We start from the raw sequence: 22,452 nt of genomic DNA, 5'->3' as shown, positions 1-22,452 counted from the left end.
TGGTTAACTAAAAGCGTGCAACGACTGGGAGCGTTGTGATTTCCAGGTAGAATTAAGGTTATACAGCGGAGTATTGCTACTCGAGCTGTGTTAGCTCCGTGAAGCTAACTTCAGTTCGGGAAAGTATTTGTACTTGGCGGGGTATTGCTACCGGGGAGTGTTGCCACTCGGCTTTAGCTAGCTGTTGAAAGTATTTATACTCCCACAGTAAGCAATCCAAACTACTGTTTGGTGACAGGCTAGTGTGAGTGTTAGCTCGCGAACAACTATCTGCTCCAAGGACAAAGCCCCCGTTGACCATGTTTTCACAAGTGTCGGATGGACAGTTTAGCTAGGTCTCGGAAGGGCAGTCGGCTTGAGTGGGGTTTGGAACTTCTGCTCATAGCAGGAAGAGGTTTTTGAATAACTGGCAGCGCAGTGTCAAGCCCTTTTTATAGGGGGAGGGTCACCACCCTCCATGACACTGACATGCCTTGCTGCAGAATGCAATAAGAGCTTTTGATGAGGTCAAGCCGAAGGCGTTCCCAATGTGAGACGAAACGAATGCTATGAAAGAGAACAGCAAGTGACACTACATAAGACAAATCTGGCATTTTTCATAAATCTTTCTATATAACTACAGTACTGCCTTAATCAAAATCCTTGGGGACCTCCTCAGTTTGTCCGAACAGGACCTACAGGAGGTTACAGCCTTGTACATTACAATTTAAATATAGTCTGTATATAGTAAATCCTAGTTAAAATGGCCCTCATGTTACCACGTAATGAGCAATATGCTCTATGTGGAGAGAGGCTTGCACACCTGCAGTACACAACTCCTTTTTGTGCCACATGCCAGGCCATCATTGGCAAACATTTCCATGATATGGAGAGATATCTTTATTAGCAAGGTCCTTACGTTGATTGTATCCTCGATTAGTGGTTGGACAAAAAATCATTAAATGAATAATTTTCAGAAATACTGTAGGTTGATCTCTGTACAGTTCTGCTAAAATTAGCTTCTCTGCTGGCCAGGACTCCACTGGCCCATCACTGACAAGATAAGCTCAAACAACTTTAGTATCACTATTCACAAATACTAAAAACACTTGTAGTGGTGCTGTGTTTCTACAACACCTGTAAAACTGTGTTGTAAAAACTGGCCCCAGTGCTCAACCAAATTTTTGAAACCAGGGGTGGCACCACAGCCACTGGGTTTGGATTCTGCATTTCTGTACCATGAGGTATTATGAGAGTGGCCCATAAATTCTGGAAACTCACAAAATGCTACTAACCTGTGCAAACGGAGTCACTATCATGTCTTCTCCATGCCTGCAAAAACCACAGACAAACACACACAGACATCGAGTGAAAAAGCCAAGTGAGATGGGACAGAAGGGAAAAGTTTTCAAAATCCTCAAAACACAACTAATAACAACAAATATGTTTCCTTGTTTGTTTGTTGTCATCATCTTAATGTGAGGGGTGTATAGGGATGCTACAGTTAGCTGTAACCCATAGCTGGTCTCAAATCCAGAACTGAATAAAACAAGTAGAGAGGAGGTTCTTTTAGTTTTACAAATATTTCTTAAAGGCAAAGATGCAGATTAGAATTAAACCTCAGTGGGCAGAGCCATAGAGTCACTGCTCCAAATAGTATTGAAACCAAGTGGAAATGACAATAAGTGAGAAAGGAGGGAAGAAAATAGCCCAACACTGGTTACTGACAAGTAAACAATTATCAATTTTGCTTCTACCCATTGAGGTTTAACCTTAACAGTCAATAGACACCTGCATTAAGTGATGTTTCTTTGAATCAAATGACTCAAATGACAAATTTTAGCTAATTGTTTTGGTTCTTTGACAAATTAATCCAAGTGATTGGCAGAATTGTAGCATTTAGCAGCTAAAATGCCAGATATTTGTTTGCAAGAGAATACTGAATTTACCTTCATTGGGTGGCTATAAACTAATGCGACAGTCAAAACAGCTAAATAACCCAAAATCACGTGTGTGTCTGTACTAGGATTTAAAACCAGTTTACGCAGATTTAATAACTCTTAAACAAGGAATGCCTCCAAAACACATATTTGTTTAACAAGAACTTTGTGCAGGTGAGGAGCAGTGTTCATGCAGTGGGCGCTGGAAAAGCAAACTTTTGGGGAGACAGTGCTTTCTGGAAGCTTTGGGGTCACAACATGCATTTCATAACCATTCAGACTTTAAATCCATGCTGCCAGTGAAAAGTACAGTGTCAACTCAGCCTGTACATCGCTGTCCAGCAAACATTTTGACGTTGTGAAACCAAGGCTTAAGTATCAAAAAGCCATTCTAATGTGATTCTTAATATGCTTTTTTTTTAATCAAATTGGCAGACATTTGCACTCCCTTGGGTTAACTTCAAACGTGTCAAATCTGTCAAATGTTTGCTAGGACTGTTTCAAATACTTTGATTCGTTCTTCAGGTTGTGGCCGGGAAAAGATGACGTGTAAGCCAGGGAACGAGGGGTGGGGTGGGTGGAAGAGGTAGCAGGTTTGACTTATGACGACATTGCACAGCACAAAGAGATAGGCAGAGAAATCACAGCAGTCTTCACACTTTGTCTCACCGAGGTAGCCAATTGACTTCCCAATGCTTCAATCCCTCCTCCCTTCAAAACAAAGGAGCGACAGCTATTGATGGTCGAGGCCCCATTTACACTCTGGCTTCAAACAGACTGCTAGCTGCACAGAGAAATCTTAACTGTATAAACAGGCAGAAACTGGAGGAAAATCTAGCCCTGAGATCAGATCATAGTTTTGGCTTTAGTTGTACATCTTGACTAAATTTGATTGTTATATGCTGTTTACACTGACAAACATGAGCTCTGCTTTAAAAAGCCTCTTAAAAGCCAGATGTCAAACTGTAAATTGGACTTTGGGTGGGTTTATATAAAAACAGTGACAAAATATTCTCTACTGTAACTCTACTGTAACAGTGGTGATACAATCCATGTGACCTGATATTTATACAGCATACAGTATATATGGATCCCAAATGAAAGAGTCACAATATTTTAAAATATGTTCTAAAAATGTATTGTGTATCTCATTTTGTTACAATAATGAAATTATTTATTAAATCATTTATTACTGACAATTATTGTTTACTGTGGAAGCACACCTCTAATGAGTGACTTGGGAAACATGGAGATTAAGTGATTTGTTGGTATCCAGCAACTAATCTGGACCCGAATAACAAAACGAATAAATAGACTTCCAGAAATGTCTTGAACAACAAACACCAACACGTCCCTGACCAAATGACTAAATTTCCCTCCAAATCCAGCTCAGCAGTCCCACAATATAAAATGCAGCATGTAGTCGAGGTCGATGGCTGGGTGGTTTATTGGTGTTTGTATTTTGAGAGTAAAATACTTACAGGTCGCTGGCAGTGGACGAGTTGCGGGACATGGTTTTTGGCGAGAGGTCGAAGTCTGAGTCGGAGCGGTATAGGAAAGACTCGCGCCGCTGACTGTGGGGGAAATTGGCCTGAAGTACCAGACCAGAACCCGGGCTAGTCTGAGAGTCCAGTGGACTGCGACCCACCGACAGGCCATTCTCCACATCAAAACTACAGAGAGAGAGAGAGCGAGAGAGAAACATATACTTATGTTACAGTTTCTGTTAGTTCCACTGGATAATGAGCTCGATACTCAGAGTCAAACTGACTCTGACTGCAAGCACTTGCTCAACCATGGTTCTTAGTACTTGCTACTTCTACTGCTGTGCCACATTTACGTGAACAGTTACTACTTTAATACTGCCAATAATAATACACTTAATTTGCATACTACAAATATTATTATAGGGTTACAATGTGCCACAACGAAAGCAGCAACACATTAGATCAAAGCAGTGTAAAGACAACAAATGTTAAAATACCTTTAATCAAAGGATTATCAAGGATCCTAATACATTCTACAATGAAACAGCATTGCAAACCCTATGACACTCAATTAATCTGATATACTTCACCTAAATAATCCTATGTGCCTCTGTACATGTAGAAAAGAAAAAACAGAAAGCTAAAATAAGGCTACGATAAGATATGTATGATAAACCCTCAGCAAGTGAGTGGAGCTGGAGGTTGCATGTCTGAATATCAAATGTTTTCCAAATACAGTAGCATGTTTCTTACAGCAAAGCATCCCAAACAAAAAAAATCATCATAATGACAAAAACAATTTCTATGTGATAATCTTAGCAGGATAAAGAGGCTACATTCAAATTTTCTATCCTGAATGTGACCGTCTTTTTTAACAGGTGACCTTGTTACTCGCTTTTTGCAATCAAATGCACACTCACACATCTTTCTCTCCTCTACCTCTGTGTGACGTAAGCACTGACTTCATGCATGGTACGTCAGTAGAGCTACTTACCAGTCCAGCCCCCCCTCCCCCCCTCCCACTATCATCCCATCGCAACCACCACAATGAAAGGTACCCCTTTTCATGAACAAAGCACTTTTTCTACTTAATGTCTATAAGCGTCATTTTAAAAAATTGGATTTTATTGGTATGATCAAAACGTCCCTTTTTGCCAGCTGGATTCAGTCCAACTCATGTAACCAAACAGTATCACAGCTCGACTTGGACCTGGTTTAATCCTTTTGAAATCCTTCCAATCAAGGGGTTCAATATCGGAAACATCCAATCAACAAATTCCCTTTTACATAAAATGTCCTTTGAAACAAACTAGATTTTTTTGTGCAGCCAGGAAAGAGCTAAATACAGAGAGATGAACAAAGGGGGGCAGAGGAGAAGCTGACATTGAGTTTGGTCTGAGCACACAGAAAGGGTTCGTGCAGTAGTGGAGGGAAAACATGGACATTTTTCTTCTTTGCTGCATTTTTTCAGCCTCACTGTGGTCCACATTCCCTCCATGGGGCTGTGCCTTGCTCAAGGACACGGTGGCACGACTGATCAGGGAGTAAAGTACATTCTTCATTCCCCTAACGAGTCTGAAGATTGAAACCAGCAACTATTCACTTCTTGTCTGCGCATAAATAAACTATAAGATATGAATGTTCCATGATTTAAATTAGATTTTTGAGGATATCTGAGAGGAAATTTTGAGGAAATTTATCAATTCAATTTATTGTGACCTGTTCTAGCACCCCCTCTTCCTTCCCTTCTTATAAAAATAGCAAACAGAGCACCAACAGAGCAACGGCAGGTTGCTTGGGTCTATTTTTAGCTCAGTGTGCCTGCAGCGCTCCAGCAATAGCAGTGCCTGATAAATGAACGATGGCTATTATGCAATCGATGTTGAATGAAAGACCCAATTCACAGAAGCAGAGAGAGAGAGAGGGAGAGACAGACAGACAGACACGGAGGAGGTGATCAGAAGGCTGTATCCAGCACAGTGATGTGGTTCAGCATCTCACACATGATTGGTGTGACGTGGCAGAGAGGGGCCGGGCTGCAGCAGGGCTTACCTCAATGATAATACCCCCACCCCACCGACACCATCACTACACCTCACCCAACCCCATTCTACACCCTACCCTCCCCCCGGCTCGGTGTAGTCGGCCATGACAAGGCTCCATCAGAGGAGACCAGTGACGACAGAAGCTAAAAATAGATCGGCCTGCCAGGAAATAGGGGAACGGGGAGACTTGTGATGGAGCTGACGTAGATACCCCCCGCCCCCAGACTGGGTGTAGATGATTTCTCCCCTCCTCAGAAACACATTTTTTATAGGTTGATGGTTAAGTGCCTCTCAATGAAGTAAAAATACACTATTTGCTATTTATACTCCATATTCTATTTTTATTTTTTATTCCCTGAGTGTGCAGGTAGGAGGTTGAAGTGTGTTGCTCAAGGACACTTTGACAACTGCTACTCAGGTAAAGCAAATCATTGGATTACATGACACAGTGGGAGTCGTGATTGTATTCAGCTGTGATTTTACTGTCTGACCTCACTTTTCCTTCAGATTTTTTGCTCATCAGTGTGGAAAAGCCAATTTGACACTTTATCTTTCTGATGAAACCCAGACTTATGGTATCTTTTGCTGTTCAGGTTTTTACAACAATGTGACCTACCACCTCCATTTACAGTGATCCACGAGCTGATTTTGACTGAGAATAAACCTAAAATCTATTGTCAAACAATAAAATTATGTTTGTTCACACCAGTCATATCAGAAACGGATGACACTGACTGGATCATACTGATATTTAATCAAACATTAGCTCAATATATTGGTTTTGACCTGCTCTTGAAAGTAAGAAAAACAGATAAACTTGATTTTTAATATTTTTAGTGGCAGAAAGAAGAATTTACATCCTACAGACTCACCATTGAGCTTTTCAGCTGCTGCAACTCACCAGAGCTTGCTGCTAGTCAATGGCATTCGTTCTCATTCAGAAGAAGGAGAAGCCAACAGGCAACAGATAGGGAGGCAGCTCCCACTACTGAGGAAAATATGGTACTGCATTATCTTTCACTATAAGGCAACATTTTCTCACCACTGTGGCCAAGTGCCTGCTGATGGGGGGAAAAGTTGGGTCGCTGTAAATTAATTAATTAAAGAGTATGGTCTAGACCTGCTCCATTGAAAAATGTACCTTTTTCTTAATAAAAGAATCAAATGTGTATGTTACATAAGATAATGTGTCTCAATCCCAACTAATTTCCAGATATGTGCAGTAAACATATGACCTCATAAAACTGTTAACCTAACTTTTTCTAAAACCTCTAAAATTAGGACTTTTACATAACTTCCCACAAACAAAGCTCAGTTCAAATCTTGTCTTTTGTATCCTGATCTGATCTTAATTGTGTCAAGACCTGTGAGAGGAGTAAAAATGATTCCTCCTGATATTTTGTTTGAAATGATAATTTCTGGGTCAGTAGGGCTGTAAACTAGCCAATGCATAATAGGTTGGAACATGCATTTCATTGTGTGATTTAATTTCCTCCCATCACTCGTAAAGTAAATATATATACATATGTATTGCACAGACAGTGGATGATATGGCTCCTTAAGGGCGTATTATGTTTCTGCTTTAGGAAGGGAAAATAATTGAAGTTGTTAAACAAATGTCAAAGATATTAAGCAAACAGCTATAAAGGACAGGAACAGTTGGAACATTACAGTTCATGTTATTTACAGGCTGTTATAAAGAGAATAAACTGTAAAGTAAGAGGGCCCGACCAGTCTGAGTTTATAAGGCCAATAGTATTTACAGATTGAAGCTCAAGTTTTTGTAGAATACTCTTTGTGTTTGAGTATTTTTCAGTGTTTCACCTGGTCAGGCTGGAAAAATCCTATATTATGTAACATTTAGACAACCATGAGTCTGTAAAGGTGCAAATATCAAGGTTTTAAAGCTACTACCTGTTGCAATAGAACTTCTACTACCAAATTATTATTTTTATTACTACTACAACTACACGTACCACCTCTAGAGCTGTTACTACATTTTATACTACTGCTCCTGCAACAGGGTAAGACATGCATCCTCTTTTAAACAGACAGACAGACAGACAGACAGACTGCTTGGCTGGCGTCTTGTTCAGTTGCAGCATACATAACAAGTTGACCTTGGTCTGCCTCCTGCCTGCAGCATTGTTCTCCATTGCTCTGACGTAAATGACAGCTCCCTTTTCTCTCTTTAACTCTGTTTTACCAAACTTTTCTCACACTCACACACATCACTCAACACCCACATCCTAACCTCTGCGTTTGTTCCCAGGAAATTTAGTTTTAACCTCATCGACATATTGAAGAAAAGGAATCCTTTTTCTTGAAACAAACAAAAAAAACCCTGCATGTTAAAGTTTTATTTTATTATCACTCAGGATACATGTTGCTTTTTTCCTTACTGGAAGTTTAGTGATTAGACGGGAATGGGATGGAAGCAATTAGCATATCAATTAATCGTTCAATCGACAGATTATTTATCACAATCTATTTTTTGCTTAATTAATCATTTAGGTTCTCTTTCTCTTTCAACTGTCAAACATGTCTGATTTTGGGCTTTTCAGGATTTGTTGCATTTCTTTACATTATGTGACGTTTTAGGGTTTTGGGCTGTTGGTTAGATAAAACAAGCTTTTTCATGAGTCACCTTCGGCTTCAGAAAATTGTGATGGACATATTTTTAATTGACAAATTACTAATAAAGTAAAATAATAAGTTGCACGCCCACTTTTTTCACTTTGTCTTCACTTTTGACTAAAAATGAACTTTTACAGCTACAGACACTATGTTCATCTAAACACTAAAGCTCATCACTGAACAACTTGCTGATCAAGGAACTGTAATGATTTAAGTTAAGTTAGGTTAAGTTAAGTTGAAGTCACTTTGATGTTCAGCATTACCCAGAGACATCTTAATTTAATAAAACAACCACATTTTTTTTTATACAAGTCAGACATTATATGAACCTTAAAAGGCCTTTTCTTTGGATTAGCCTCTGTAGCTGCAGTAACCTCAGGATGTATAATGCCAAGTACGACCAGTTCCAGTGCCTATGTGCTTGTGATGTACTCATGGGAACCAGTGCCGAGGGGTTTTAGGAACTTCTTTTGTATGTGAGAGAGCGATACACAAAACAACTGCCAGATGTTATGAAATGGGCTATGACACAGGCCCAGGGTCAAAGGTCAAATTGCACACATATACACAAACGCTCCCTCCTGTTTTCTTTCCTCGCAGCGTGGGAATAGGCCGAGGGGCCTAAAACATCACACCAGGAAGGAGGCGAGAGGTGAGGAGGAGAGGAGGAAAACAGAGCATGGAAAATGAGTGTGTGGTGAGTGCTTGTGTGTGTGTGTGTGCATGTGTGTGCATGTCTGTGTGTGTGTGAGAGAGAGAAAATGGCTAAGCTATAGTAAAGATTTGATATGATTTAAAATGATAAAAACAGCACAAGTTTAAAGGGCTGTGTGTGTGTGTGTGTGTGTGTGTGTGTGTGTGTGCGTATGTCTCTGTGTTGGCTGGTAAAAAAGTTGAGGGAGTAAAAAGGGTTTGTTTGCTTTACACCTCAACCCTATTGTACATTTGATCTGAAAGCAGCAGAAAAACAACCCGCTTCCCCCTCATTCAGCCCCCTGCCAAACAGTCCTTTCATTTCACTGTCACTGTGTGTGTCCGTGTGTGTGTTTATATACTCATGACATTACACTCAGGGGATGTTCAGCAGCAGGGCAGGAGAAAAAAGAAACAGGCACGTTATTAATCAGGATCTGTACATATCAAAGCAGGAAATTAAAGATTCAAAGTCCCAAAGTCCACAAACACTTTCCTCTTCATTGAGGAAGCATTATCTTTCATCAACTTTACATAACTAAGCTTGTGCTGATATATACATTTGTAGACTTTCTGTTGTTTCACATTTGTAGCATCTGAGTTGATGAGCTGATGCTCTGACTGGCAGCCATATAATAAAGTACATTAGACAAATTTAAACAGCTGCTATTGTTTAAGGGCCCAGACACTAGGGTTGACCAATATGGCTTTTTCAGAGCTGATACCAATACCGATCATTCAAAATAAAGGAGACTGAAAACAAATATTTGGGACCGATATTCATCTGCAGTCAAAATTAAACTCTTTGTGTCAAATTTTGAACAACCAGTGATGGAATATACCTAAGTACTGTTCTTCAGTAAAATGTGGGGGGCATTACTTGAGTATTTCCATTTTCTGTTACTGTATACTTCCTCCCCACTACATTTATTTGATAAATGTAGTTACTAGTTACTTTGCAGATTCAGATTATTCAGTGTTATAGGCTATTAATTGTGATGTGTTCAATCAGATATTGTTGTGGGCCACACTAAATGGGTGAAATCACAGATTCTACAGCGACAGGCTCAAGGGGCTTTCCCTTTCTTCTCCCACTCTATTGTCATGCACTAATTCACTTAGCCAAACAGTCAATAAGAGTGATTTCTTATACCAACTTTCTCTGCCACAGATTCAACATGCTTAATTGGCCAAAGAGCCGCTGACAAGGGGTGACTAGTGCCAATGGTGCAGGACACAGTTCAACAACCAGGGCCACAGAAGCTCACCGATTGCCTCGACATTGGCGTGCCCTGTGTGTCAGGGCCCTCAGATGCCAACCATGAATGGCAACTTCCCAGCTCAAGTCCAGCCAGGGATCTTTGTTGCATCTCTTTCATCCTCATTTGCAGTTTGACTGAAATATAATCAAATGTGTCTGCTTTTGACACACAATCTTGTACACAAGGTACATTGGTGAAAGTGCCATGAATACTGTAAGTCATAAATTGATTTTTTACCATTACAGTTTCACAACTCACAGTGCTAACATCAGTAGAACATTTTGAAAAAGCTTAACAAAGTCAGAAAATCGCTCTTGGGCAAGTACTTTGGTAAAGGCAATCAGCTGCTTCACTGTGGTCTATAGCCAGCTGAGCAGCAGGACAAAATGTACCCAAAAATTATTGAATACAGTGAGTTCAGCACAGCATCACTGGATTAAGCTTGACCAATGAAATACTATAATATAGTATTTCATTTTCTGAATATTATGTCCTGTATTATCACATAATATGTGATAATACAGGACATAATATTCAGAGAAACTGTTAGACATGGTAAATATCTGGAGAAAATATCCCTGAAATCACAAAGGCCTCAAGATGCTGTCAATAATGCTGACAACCTGAAACACATGAAATGAAATAAATATAGACATAGGCTACACATTTCAGTTTCAGTGAAAACTGAAGAGAACAGATAAAAGTTGCTTGTTTTAGCACATTACATCAAAGATGTCTATGATCTGCTCACTGCGCTCTCACCTCTTGTATGCTATTTTTAGCAAAAAAGGAAAGACAGCAAAAGACAACCAAAAATTGTTGAGAGTTTATCATACTGTAGGAGTGCACAAACTTCCCTTCAGAGAGCCAACATTGGCACTTAAGGTAGGACATGGGCCAAAAGCAGGCACTTATTGTACTGTTTTATATTGGTAAAATGTAAAATGGATACTTAGATCTCAAGTTCCCTTAATTAACGAGCATTTTAAAATTACAATCATTTGTTTGTTTGTTTGTTTTTTTCCTTGCTAGATTGAGTTGCAATTGTGTTGAGGACATCAATGGCTTTTGAATTCAGTTACTGAGTATTATGTATTATCATGCATCTGCTGTTGGCTACTGTTTAAATTGAATTACTGCAGTCCTACTGTATGTCAGTCTGACTGTTGAATTACCTTCTTCTTAAAAAACTATTTCTACTGTTGTATACTGGAATGAAACTCAGTGCCACACCTCCATAAAGAGCCAGTTGCTCTTTTCCATCCACCTGACTGGCCACTGTGGATCGCTGTCCAAACAGAGCCAATGCTCGGTGTCCAACATCAACATCTGATCTCAGAGCAGCTCATGTCTCTCTAAATATAGCCAAGGGGAGGGGAAGGTTGCGCCGAGTCAAGCCAGCTGCTGTGTTTATTATTTTTCTGTGTGACCTTTGACCTATAGGCAGAGGAAGGACTCTTGCCTTTGAAGGCAGCACATCTTTGTTTGGATTGCGGTCAAGAGAGCGAGAGGAAGAGAGCAAGTGAGAAAAAAGGGGCTAAAAGTTACAGGACTTCATTCACATCAGATTTTATGTGCAACCTGTGCATGATTTTCATTTCAGACAGAAGACTGTAGAAGATCCAACTTTTGTGTGTCTGCTGTATTTTTACAGATCAAGGCTTCTTTATCTTGCATTATCTTAACATCTCATCTTATCAAATGAACTACAATACTTTGACATTACTACAGTACATTAATGAGAGATTGGAGTGAGGGGTAATAGTCTTTATCACACCAGCAGTATTCCGAATATTCAGTCTGATGATATCCTAGTGTAAAACTGTGAATCTAAAAACCCTACAGTCTAACCATTACTGTTTATTTTTTAAGTAGGATTGTTTACTCTATGAATCGTTGTTAGAAAATGATCTTTATATTTGTCTCAGGGGTTTAGAGGTTGGCCAGAGCTAGCAGAGAGTCATTGTTGACTTAAACAGGGCAGTGGTTCGCTGTCATAAACTGTGCTGTTGCGGTTAAAGGATGTTCTGCCTATGTGACAAACTTACTAGAACAACAGAGGCCTTTTTAGCAGACTTGACCTTTAAATATGAATGTAAGCGGTGTAGTGCCTAAGTGGTTAAATTTTTGGAGTGCAGGGCACCTCAAAGGTTGATTAACTCCTCCGGACGGGTATTGATCGTGGAGTCTGTGTGCAGTGATTAGCTCTGTCCGTCCAGCCAGGGAGAAATCCATACAGTGGCTGATCAGCATTAACATCATTAGAAACTGGTTAGGAAGGTAACACACTGGGCCAGAACCACTCAGAACCACACACACACACACACACACACATACACACACACAGAGGCAGTGTGATTACAGCCGCAGCAGTAGAGATCTAGATTTGGCTCCAGAATCGACCTGAAAATCGAACAACCTTACATCACACTGGTGCGCAACTGGACAGACTGGTTCAGGGCACGAACACACACACACACACACACACACACAGAGTTTGTTTGTCTTTGCTCAGCAACAGGCCATGCCGAGTGCTCCCCTAATCATGTTCATATGGCACTAATTGGCACCTTTCGGTATACAGTGATTGAGTCCGGTGGTAAGGCAGGAGTTTGTCACTTCCTCCACTAATTAGCCGAGGACAACCCAGGAGCAGCCAATCACATCGCTGATAAGAGGGACACGAAAAGATGGAGACAACAGGGAGAGAGTATTTTCTCCTCTATTTTTCTCTGCCTTTTTTTTTATTGATTGTATTTGGGTGCTTAGTTCATGTAAAACACTCAACACAACACAATCTTTCTTGTTGATTATAGTACTATTCACGCATGCAAATAAATTTGTACGGTAACGCATAATAAGGCCCTTGTAAGTCTTTATAAGATGCTTATTAGCATTAATAAGACTATATAAGTGTTAATTATAGCATCAAAAAGATGTTTATTGTTACATTATAAAACATTAATAAGGATATATAGGAAACCTGTTAACAGTTTGCTTAATTACGTTAATAAAGTTTCTTATAATTGTTAATAACACAATAAAAAACACATTTCATGAGTTCAACTAACTTACTTATTACTGTTTGTCATTTTTAAAATTGCCCTAAACTTTTTTGTTGCTTAATTAAAAATAATACATTCTGCATTATGCAATTATTAACAGTTAACTATGGGTTTTGCAGCTACCAGATCTAGAGCAAGAACAATTCCTTAGTGAAGTGAATAATTTCTCTTTTTTTTCAAAGATTACAAGACATGCTGCAAGGGCTCCAGATTCCTTGTAATTATACAAATATAAGAAACTCATAAGGCATTCATTAACGTTCTTCAGTGTCTATAAACTGTTGACAGGTTTCTTGTAAGTGCTTATAAATGCCTTATAATCTAACAATAAACGTGGTTACCATACTATTATTAACACTTATATAGTCTTAATAATGCATCTTATGAGGATTTACCTATCAATTAAAGCTTATTACAAGGACCTTGAGATAAAGCGTATCTCACTGGTATCGGAACATTACTTTCCGATTTGAGGTATCAGAATTGGTACTGGAAGATAGAATGTTGGATCAGCATGTTCCTATTTTTAGCATAAACAAGATGGAATAAGTTTTACAAACGAAGAACTTAAACGATATCAGGTGTCATAGGTATTCATTGCATCAGTACTTTTAATATTGCAGATACTTGCAACAGTATCTATTTTAAAAATCTTGTCAAACTAAACATCCTGCAAGAACCAGAGCTTTAACATGACCCTCAGTTATTTTCCGTGTTCATACTTTATATTTGTATATTTCCTTTTTTTACATCTCTCTGCATAAACTGATGACAGCATCTATGAAGAACTTGCACAAAAACTCACCATATTGTCAAGTCTTTTCTCACACAAAATTAAGCTGTTGAAAGTCCCCTCCAACCCACAGCCTTTCCCTACCTGGTATCCCGCCGTGCCGGCAGAGCCCTCAAGTCTAGACAGGTGATCAAGTTCACCTGTGATAAACATGAGGATGCCTTATTTCCTCAGTCCATCAAACACACTATTGTCTAATCCTGCGAGGAATAATGTAACAGAGCCTCTTTGTGAAGTTGATCATCATTCCAGGAGTCACGGAGATGTCAGGATAACACTCACTCCACTATTCCAGCAGTGACACAAGTACACACACAACAGTCACACTTGTCTGCTGACGTCAGTTGTGGTTTCATGGCCGTCACTGCGATGCCGATCGACCAGCTCTCAGGCCTGCAATTATTCTCGGCCTGACACTCTGCATGTTCTGTTTTTCCACCAAATAAGAGACTACAACACAAAGGATGCTATGAAACACGCTAAAAAGATACAGGCCGGAAAACAGCTGGTTGAGCTTGTGGACACAGTGGGATTTCTGTTGAGACGTGTTTGTTGTAGGAACGGAGAGGAGTGACTCAAGAGACGTGGAGGAGAGGCATCCTGCGGTTCAGCACGTTGACGCGTCAGCCGTGAATATGGCAATGATTTGGGATCCAGTCCAGTAAACAGACACTGTCACGTCAATATTTCCCTCAGTCCTCAGCAGGGGTCAAAAATGGTTTGCCAAAAAAATCCAGATGCCTTTAAAATGTATTGTAATGAATGTATGAAATTAAAGAATTAAAGGTGTATGATATCATCATGACATCACATGCAACAGCTGTGGGGAACAGTACAGTACATCTGTGAAATGGCGAGGACCCTAGACAACAAAATCTGTCTGTGAACATCAGGACAAAACAAGTCACAGCACCAACCATATAACATTCTTTTTAGGGAGGCATGATATGGATTTTTTTTCGGCCAATTCTGATCGCCGATAATTATCTGGTTCTCATTGTCGATACCATTCAAATAACTGATAATTTCACATTTTTGTACTTTAAAATAAAGGTTTCTGACCTGTAATTTAAGCAAACCTGATGGTAAGAAAGGCTAAGATGAAGTGATCAAAGATGGATGATTTGTTGTGTTAAAGCGTGTCAACTTTTTCACTCCTTTCTGAACCCTTGTGGAACGTATTGCAAATCACAGTTGCCTTCTCATTCCTCTGAAACTGCAAAAACACATCAACACCGGCAACAACATGCTTGGTTAGTCTACACTGCGTGGCTCTAGTCATGTGCAGCAGGTTTAAGTAAAGAGCACAATGGGCTGCACTTCTTCTTCTTCTTCCTGTTCTTTTTCTTCTTCTTCTTCCCCTCTGTGTTTATTGGTGGATTGCGAATCAACTTCTAATGGTGCATCTGGAGCTTTACGGCTTATTTTTTGTTCTTTCAGGGGCAGAATATGTAGTGCTCTCGAGACTGATTAGCCGACTAAATAATTGAAGTGCAGAATTCAGTGTGGAGAGTGACAACCACCTTAAATAAACCCACCAGATCACACCACGGAGATATGAGCTACACATGGCAAGAGATGCCTCTGAAATCCATCATCACCGTCAGTACAGGTGCAGTGGCATAATGAGAGCGCTGATCGTGCCTCAAAGCTGACTCATGCTCACAGTGAGCACGACTTCAGTGCTCTGCCAGAACTAACGTGACTATTTGTTTACATTATGTCGCAACATACTGGCAGTTCACAGTGACCTTTGACCTCATGTAGAGTGAGCTGTGCGTCATGTCGCAGTGTGTTGACATGGGCTGAGGCCTGGAGGGCTGGCAAACCTGCTGTGACACTGCCAAAGGTCAGATCTCATTTTTGAACAGTTGAAAGAAGGTGTATTCAGCACGAAGTCAGGCGATACCTTGCACAGAGACTACAAACGTCTCTCCTTTTATAGAGGGCTCAGTATTCATATAGTAAGATGCACCTTCATAGGCAGGTTCACAATGCATGTACACTGTGCTTTAATGATTATAGAGGCTGCTTTCAGTCATTTAAAGGTTTCCTTCCCCTGCACGTAGTAATGTCACTGTAGCAAACATCACAGCTCATTTAAGCAGCAAAACTAAAATCTGTAGGACAGTAGAGAGGATACTCTCCGGAGGAAACAGCAGTGATGTTGGAGCTCAGGAGTCAGGAGATTCCAGTAACCAATGAAGTTAAACTCTGTCTCCTGCGTAAACACGCACATTGTATCTCTTAAGGGAGAGACGCACTGCATGTTTCTGCTGCTGGAGTCCATTGCAGGTTATGTTATCAATATGTTCCTCATCAAAGATGAATTATTTCACCCACCCATACCCCATCCCCTATTAATCAGAATGATAGTTCTTATGACCTGTCCGATTAGATGACTGAGATCTGCGCACCACATTAAACACACAGAGACGCACCATAGCGTTCCTCCTGCTTCAGTTAAATAGAGCATTTCTTACAATGTATACTGTTTAAAGATTTCCATGTCCTTCATTGGTCAACAATATGTAAAAATAGAATAAGAATCAAAGACATAATACACAAGTAAGACTAAAACTAAGAATTGTTTGAGCTTGTGAAATGGAGTAAGTTTCCCGGGACAGGGACACAGTCAAATAAAATCACAGGTTTTATTTCTTCACATTCTCTGTGTGTGTAGCAGACAGCAGCAGTAGGGCCGGGCCAGGATTGCTACTGTGACTACATACCTAATTAGCATTACAGTGGACCTTTTTGTTCATCGTCCACCAGGTCATCCAGCCCCCACAAGGTGCATTGAGAGCAAGAGCCGTGCATACTGTGCTGAATACGAGGGATCTTATGGCAACAAGTGGCAACTGCCGTTAGCACATTTTAGCTACTTTAGCTGCATCGTCTGAAGAACAATAACCCATAAAATTACAATTTGGCGTATTTGAACAAAATCAACAGCTACCAACAGCCATAGTCCTTACAACCTTAACTAATGTGTTGTCACAGGTTAGATTGTCAAAATAAAAAAAAAACAGCTTAAATACCTGAGGTGCTACATTAGCATTAGTGACAGTCACAGTTAGTGACCCTAAACTAATTTTATCAGTATGATTTTGACTTTTTGTGGTTTGAGGCTGTGAGAATGTTATTGTCCTAACAAGAGTCTCCCTGCATATCTAAGTCTTAAAAAAGCATCAAACAGAATGAGAGCTGATAAAGTAACTCCTGCTACTGACTAACTTTATCAGCTCTTACTCTGTGTTGTCGGCTACAGCTGGAAACTATACTGACACTACCATGCATGCAGTAGTAGTATATTAACTTAACCTACTCATCACTTCCTTTAGTGAAAAATGTAAGCTTTTATAATGAAGCAGCTGCACAAACCAGCTTTATTTCTACAGTTATTCATTTTTGTCTTCATATTTGTTATAGGATCAGTTTGACACAAGAAGACCGAATGAAGAGCTGCACTTTTGCATTGTGGCCAAACCTCAGACCTCCAACACACGATCAGGGTTAACAAGATGTTCCCCGAGCCTTTCTTTATGAAGAAAAACCTGTGTATCAAACAGTATTTCCACTTTGACAAAAGCCTAATAAACTAAATTTCCGATTTAGTACAGCTCAAAGCCTCGTTTACACACCGGTCAGAAACAAGAGTGACAACTAAAGAATGAGAACAAAGTCAGTCTGAGGCACTGAATACAATTGTGTCAAATGTGAAGATATTGAGTAACAGCAGAAAACATCTCCTATCAACATTCAGACTCAGTGAAGTCTTGTAGAAGCACTATGAACTGCAACGTGTCAAGTGTGTCGTTTCACAAGCGGTGAAGAGGTTTCACATACACAAGACATTTCATCATGACTGTCACCAACACGCTAAGAGCTAAATGCATCTGACCTCAGCAACTAAATCGTGTCTGCTACCATCTTCAAGAAATATCACAGCAGAGATCTAATTTATTGTTTTATATTAATCTACAAATGTTACTTCAAATGCACCGAAGAAGAGCTATTAATGGAGTCAAAAACTTTATTCTAGCACAGGTCAAATTTGAGGTTTACTCTGTCTCCCAGAGTCCAAAGTGATGTCTTCAAATGTCTTTTTGACCAACAATCAAAATGTTTTCAGTTTACAATTATTATTTTAAATATGACAGGACAAGTCCAGGTGAGGGAGGACAAAAAATAATAGGTCATCGGGAGGTTAGGGGATAGGGGGGAGAATGAGCAGGACAGGACAGACAGTGAAAAGACAAGACAATATGGCAGTCTAGGGCTGCCCGATAAATCGAATTTTCATCGTCATCGCGATATGAACATGTGCGATAAACACATCGCAAAAGACTGCCTGACACGTGATGAATAAGAAAAATCATTTTGTTTACATGCGCCATGCATGCACCGTGAGCATGCCAACATTTAGCCTATCAGACAGAGCCCTGTTTACAAAGGCCAATCAGATGAAGCCCCAGCTAGCCGTTAGCTACCCTGACAAAATTAATCGGCATCAGTTTAGTGGTGATTGCCAGGTTATGATGGCTGAGGGAGGAGAAAAAAGCGATGAAAATGGTCGACGAAGGCCTTGTGGTGAAAAGAAACAGCACTTCTGCTATATGAACTTATTTTGGATTCAGGAGAGACGACGTTGTAACGTGGGCTGGTGAAGGGGAAGGTGATGGTCCACTTTAGTGCGGTTGCTCCGGTTACTCAAGAGACGGCAGGCAACATGTGGGGGTTTCCGCACGGCACTTTTATTCATAACACTGACCGCACCATGCCAGGTCTCTACGGCACTAATGTTACAGGCATACATGCAAATGAACACAGGCCGAGGTTCTTCTACCAACACTTCACAAAATAAAAAGGGAAGTCTTCGCTCTGTTAGCGGTATCCTTTCTCATGAGGAGCAGAAGTACACCTGCTCTTCTTCATCGTACAGGTTACATTACCCACTAAACAAAAGGAGGCGCCACCTAGTGCTGCTACATTAAATAACTGACTGTTACAACGTGTTACAATGACAGGTACTGTGTGAGCACATCAGCACATCTGGGAATGTGGTAACAACCTAACAAAATTAACATGCTGGTTTTCTTGGCCAAGAACTTGTGTTAAGGGAATAACTAAGGTTGTAACTTGCCCTAACGGGTAGATATTTTTTCCTGATTTTATTTTTTCTTGATTTAGTGGGCTGGCCCTACTCTATTTCAGTTTTGTCCCTCATACTACAGATCTCTGCACCTTGTTAGGCAGAGTCAAGGGCCTTGATGATTGTGATGAGAGACATTACAGTTAATTTAAAGTGCCATGTTTAATTTATATTTATTTAATTATTTAAGTTGTTTCCCCCTGGATTTTTTATTCATTTCAACTCTGCATGGTAAGAGATGTTTTGGTTGAGTTTACAAGAAAATAGTTTAAAGGGAGCAGGGGAAATTAAACTTTTATTTCATATAGTTATAATGTCTTTTTTAAATTAATGTTCTGCTTAATTGGTTGGGTATTCATGTGCAGTTTGTTCAATAAAAGCATGTTCGAAATAATTTATTTCATTCTTTATTCAGTGGGCATTGGCTATTCAATGTTTCGGGTCTATGTTAGCAGTGTACCTGCGGAAACACTATTGTTAACTGTATAGTTAATAATATGCAAACTTCAATATTTGTTTATTTATCGCAAGTTATATCGTCATCGCAATATTGAACAGTGTTATCGCACATCGCAGATTTTCCTCATATCGTGCAGGCCTATATGGCACCATGAGTAACAGAATAGTGTGAGATAACTGAACTTGTAAGAGATATAGTAGCTATATCAGAAAGTAAGTAGAAGGCAGGCGACTCAAACCTCACTAAAGCCATTTCACACACAGTAAACTCCTGCCTCATCATAACACTAAAAGCAGATGCTAACTGTCTGTGCTGATATACACGACTCTCTGTTTGCCAAAACTAACTGTAAAAGCTCAAACTTTACGAGGTAATGACGATGACAGCAGTATGTTTTCCGTCTAGGAATTAATGGAAACTACACACGGTGCAGGGTTAAAGGGATTTGGACGATAACACTGTGCACTCTAGTTTTCTCCGCTGCCTCTTGACTGTGTTATTACACACATGTGGTCGATCCATCAGGTCTATAAATATGTCCGACTCTGCCTTCATTAGTAATTTCCCTTTGAAGGTTTTTTATTTGTGGGTTGACATTTTAAAGACACTTTGATCCCCCTCCTCGCCTGACATGGCTGATGTCGTCATGACTTTCTGAGAGGCCGGCTGCAAAATTAGTCACATTTCCTTCTGTGACTCTTAAGGCAGCAGGCACTTTCAAGTATACTCATCTGGTGACAATTGAAATGTGTGTCTGTAGTATGTTTTAATGTATGAGGGTGAGTAAACTGTATTGGTCTGTCATCATATGCTTTAAAAAACTGAGTGATATACATATGTGCTGTAGTTCTGTCAAAAATATGTTGATTGGTATTTGATAATAAAATTTGTTAAGAAATTAACATCTTTTTTGCTCATTTTTATATATAATATTGAGATTATTATTGCAACATACTGGTTACAATCCATCATTAGAAAACACTGTGAATTTCCTTTTGTAATCTTTTTTTAATAATACAAGCTAAAATAAAGGGGGGTAAGGCAAGTTTAGGTATCTTTGTGTATGTGTGTATTCACACAAGCAGAGATATACAGCGTACTCTGTATAAAGATGTAATGAGTTTTTCAGGTGCATGTGTTTTAGTGGTAATAGGGGGATAAATATGAACAAATGATTAAGTAATTGATGATATTAAAGGTCTGATCTCAACTCATTTCCTGATAACGCTGACTATGAATATTATTTTGACGCACTGGATTTAAACAATTTAGTTCTGAGAAGTAAAGAGCAGATATATTGTTCAATCCATTACCTGCAAGTGGCCTACTCAGACCGTTGACCCTCTTACACCACACTGTTTTTACCCAAAAAAAGAGAAAAAAGGGTTTTATCTACAACAAACTAGATAAAAATACTCTTACCATAAAGAAAAACATATCAAATATGTCCCCATCAACCCACTGCTGAGGAGCACAGAGAAATGATGACTATAGGGACATTATGATGATGTTTAAGAGATTAAATGAAATACCCTTAAGTACTGACGTCAATTTAAACTCTGAGTAGCATAGACTCATCGTACTGTGAGTCAAGTACAAATGATAGGAATATCAAGAGATACAAATGCAAGGTCACTATAATTTACATACTAAGCAACACTGAAACAGTGTGAAACTCATTACAAAGACAACCAGATTCCAGACAACCCGCAACATCTGGAATGAGTCACTTCAAGAATATTATAGCACAATCAAACTGTAGAAGTCCGACATTTCTTTTGAATAATACAATAAAAATAATATCTATAATTTAGCTAAGATCAGTACAAGTACTGAGTAGCCCGGACACAATACATTCCCTGGTAGAAATACTTCAAAACTAACTTTATTTACAAGGACAACCAAGTGACTTTATTTAAATATTTTTACATGATGTGCTTCATAGTAAAATATGTAAAAGGGAAATATTAATATATAACAGGAAATAAGGATAGGATTAAATTAGGGTTGATGGGGATTCATGATGTTGTGGCCACTAATCTTATAGAGCAGAAATAAAAAAAAAATAATAATAATGAGATCAGGACGACCTCCAACACTAACTCACTATTGGATGCCACACAAGAAAGTCCCTATAAGAGTTTGTGAGTGTTTGTCCCTCAACAATGTGTGCAACTTTAGACAGCAGGGCATTTAGAATTGTGTAACTACAACATCTGGATTAAAACCACATCTGGCCTACCGCCTGCGTTTCTGCACGATGTCGATGGGCCGGTTGACAGCGCACGGCGACCCACAGATATTCCCATTCCTCACTGTGAAGTAGCGATCCTGGACCGAGGGGGCCAGATACACACAGTTAGTTGGTAGACTCATGTTTGTGGTTGTTTTTGTCTCCCTTCTGCTTTGTTTTCCACTAATCTTCCTCTTCCTCCTCCTCTAGGCACTCCTCTACTCTTCTGCTGTTGTGCGCTCTCTCCTCTCCCTCCACACCACACCAGGTTTCCATTGACGCGCAGACAGGCGGAGGAAAGCCCTCCTCAGTGTGTTTCAGCATCATGTCTCCTGTCCGAAATGAGTCGAGGGTGAAGAAAGGAAGGGGGATCAAAGCAGCGTGGCTTCTAGAGTCATTTCCTCAGCGACACTCCTGTTTCATGCGGTTTGGGGAGCTCAACACGGCGAGCTGAAGTTGTTGGTTGCAAATCCACATTGAGGAGTTCAGAGCTGAGCTCTCTCTCTTCTCTGGAGATACACTCCTCCCTCCTTCCCTCCCTCTGTCTCTCTATGGCTCTCTCTGTCTGTCTCGTCCAGCACATGTGGGCTTTAAAAAAGACATGAACTCTGTGCGTATGTATGTGCAGTATGTGTGTGAGTGAGAGAGACTGAGGGGGATCTGTGGTTGTAGTAGTTGCATCACGTGTTTGTGCGCACGCATG

At 39.9% G+C, this 22,452-nt stretch overlaps 1 protein-coding gene across 1 annotated transcript in view; it reads right to left on the bottom strand.

The window, feature by feature from the left end:
- Nucleotides 1–22,197, bottom strand: part of LOC141005230 (3',5'-cyclic-AMP phosphodiesterase 4C-like) — a 41,133-nt gene extending 18,936 nt beyond the window's left edge. The window contains exons 1-3 of the mRNA XM_073477031.1: nucleotides 21,759–22,197; nucleotides 3,401–3,592; nucleotides 1,275–1,311 (exon numbers count right to left, since the gene is read on the bottom strand). Of these exons, the coding sequence (XP_073333132.1) occupies nucleotides 1,275–1,311; nucleotides 3,401–3,592; nucleotides 21,759–21,892 (363 nt within the window). The 5' untranslated portion in view covers nucleotides 21,893–22,197. The remainder of the gene's footprint in view (nucleotides 1–1,274; nucleotides 1,312–3,400; nucleotides 3,593–21,758) is intronic.
- Nucleotides 22,198–22,452: the final 255 nt, after the last annotated feature.

The sequence above is a fragment of the Pagrus major genome, chromosome 11, assembly GCF_040436345.1.
Source record: "Pagrus major chromosome 11, Pma_NU_1.0".
NCBI lineage: Eukaryota > Metazoa > Chordata > Actinopteri > Spariformes > Sparidae > Pagrus > Pagrus major.
This window is presented reverse-complemented; position numbering and strand designations above follow the sequence as displayed.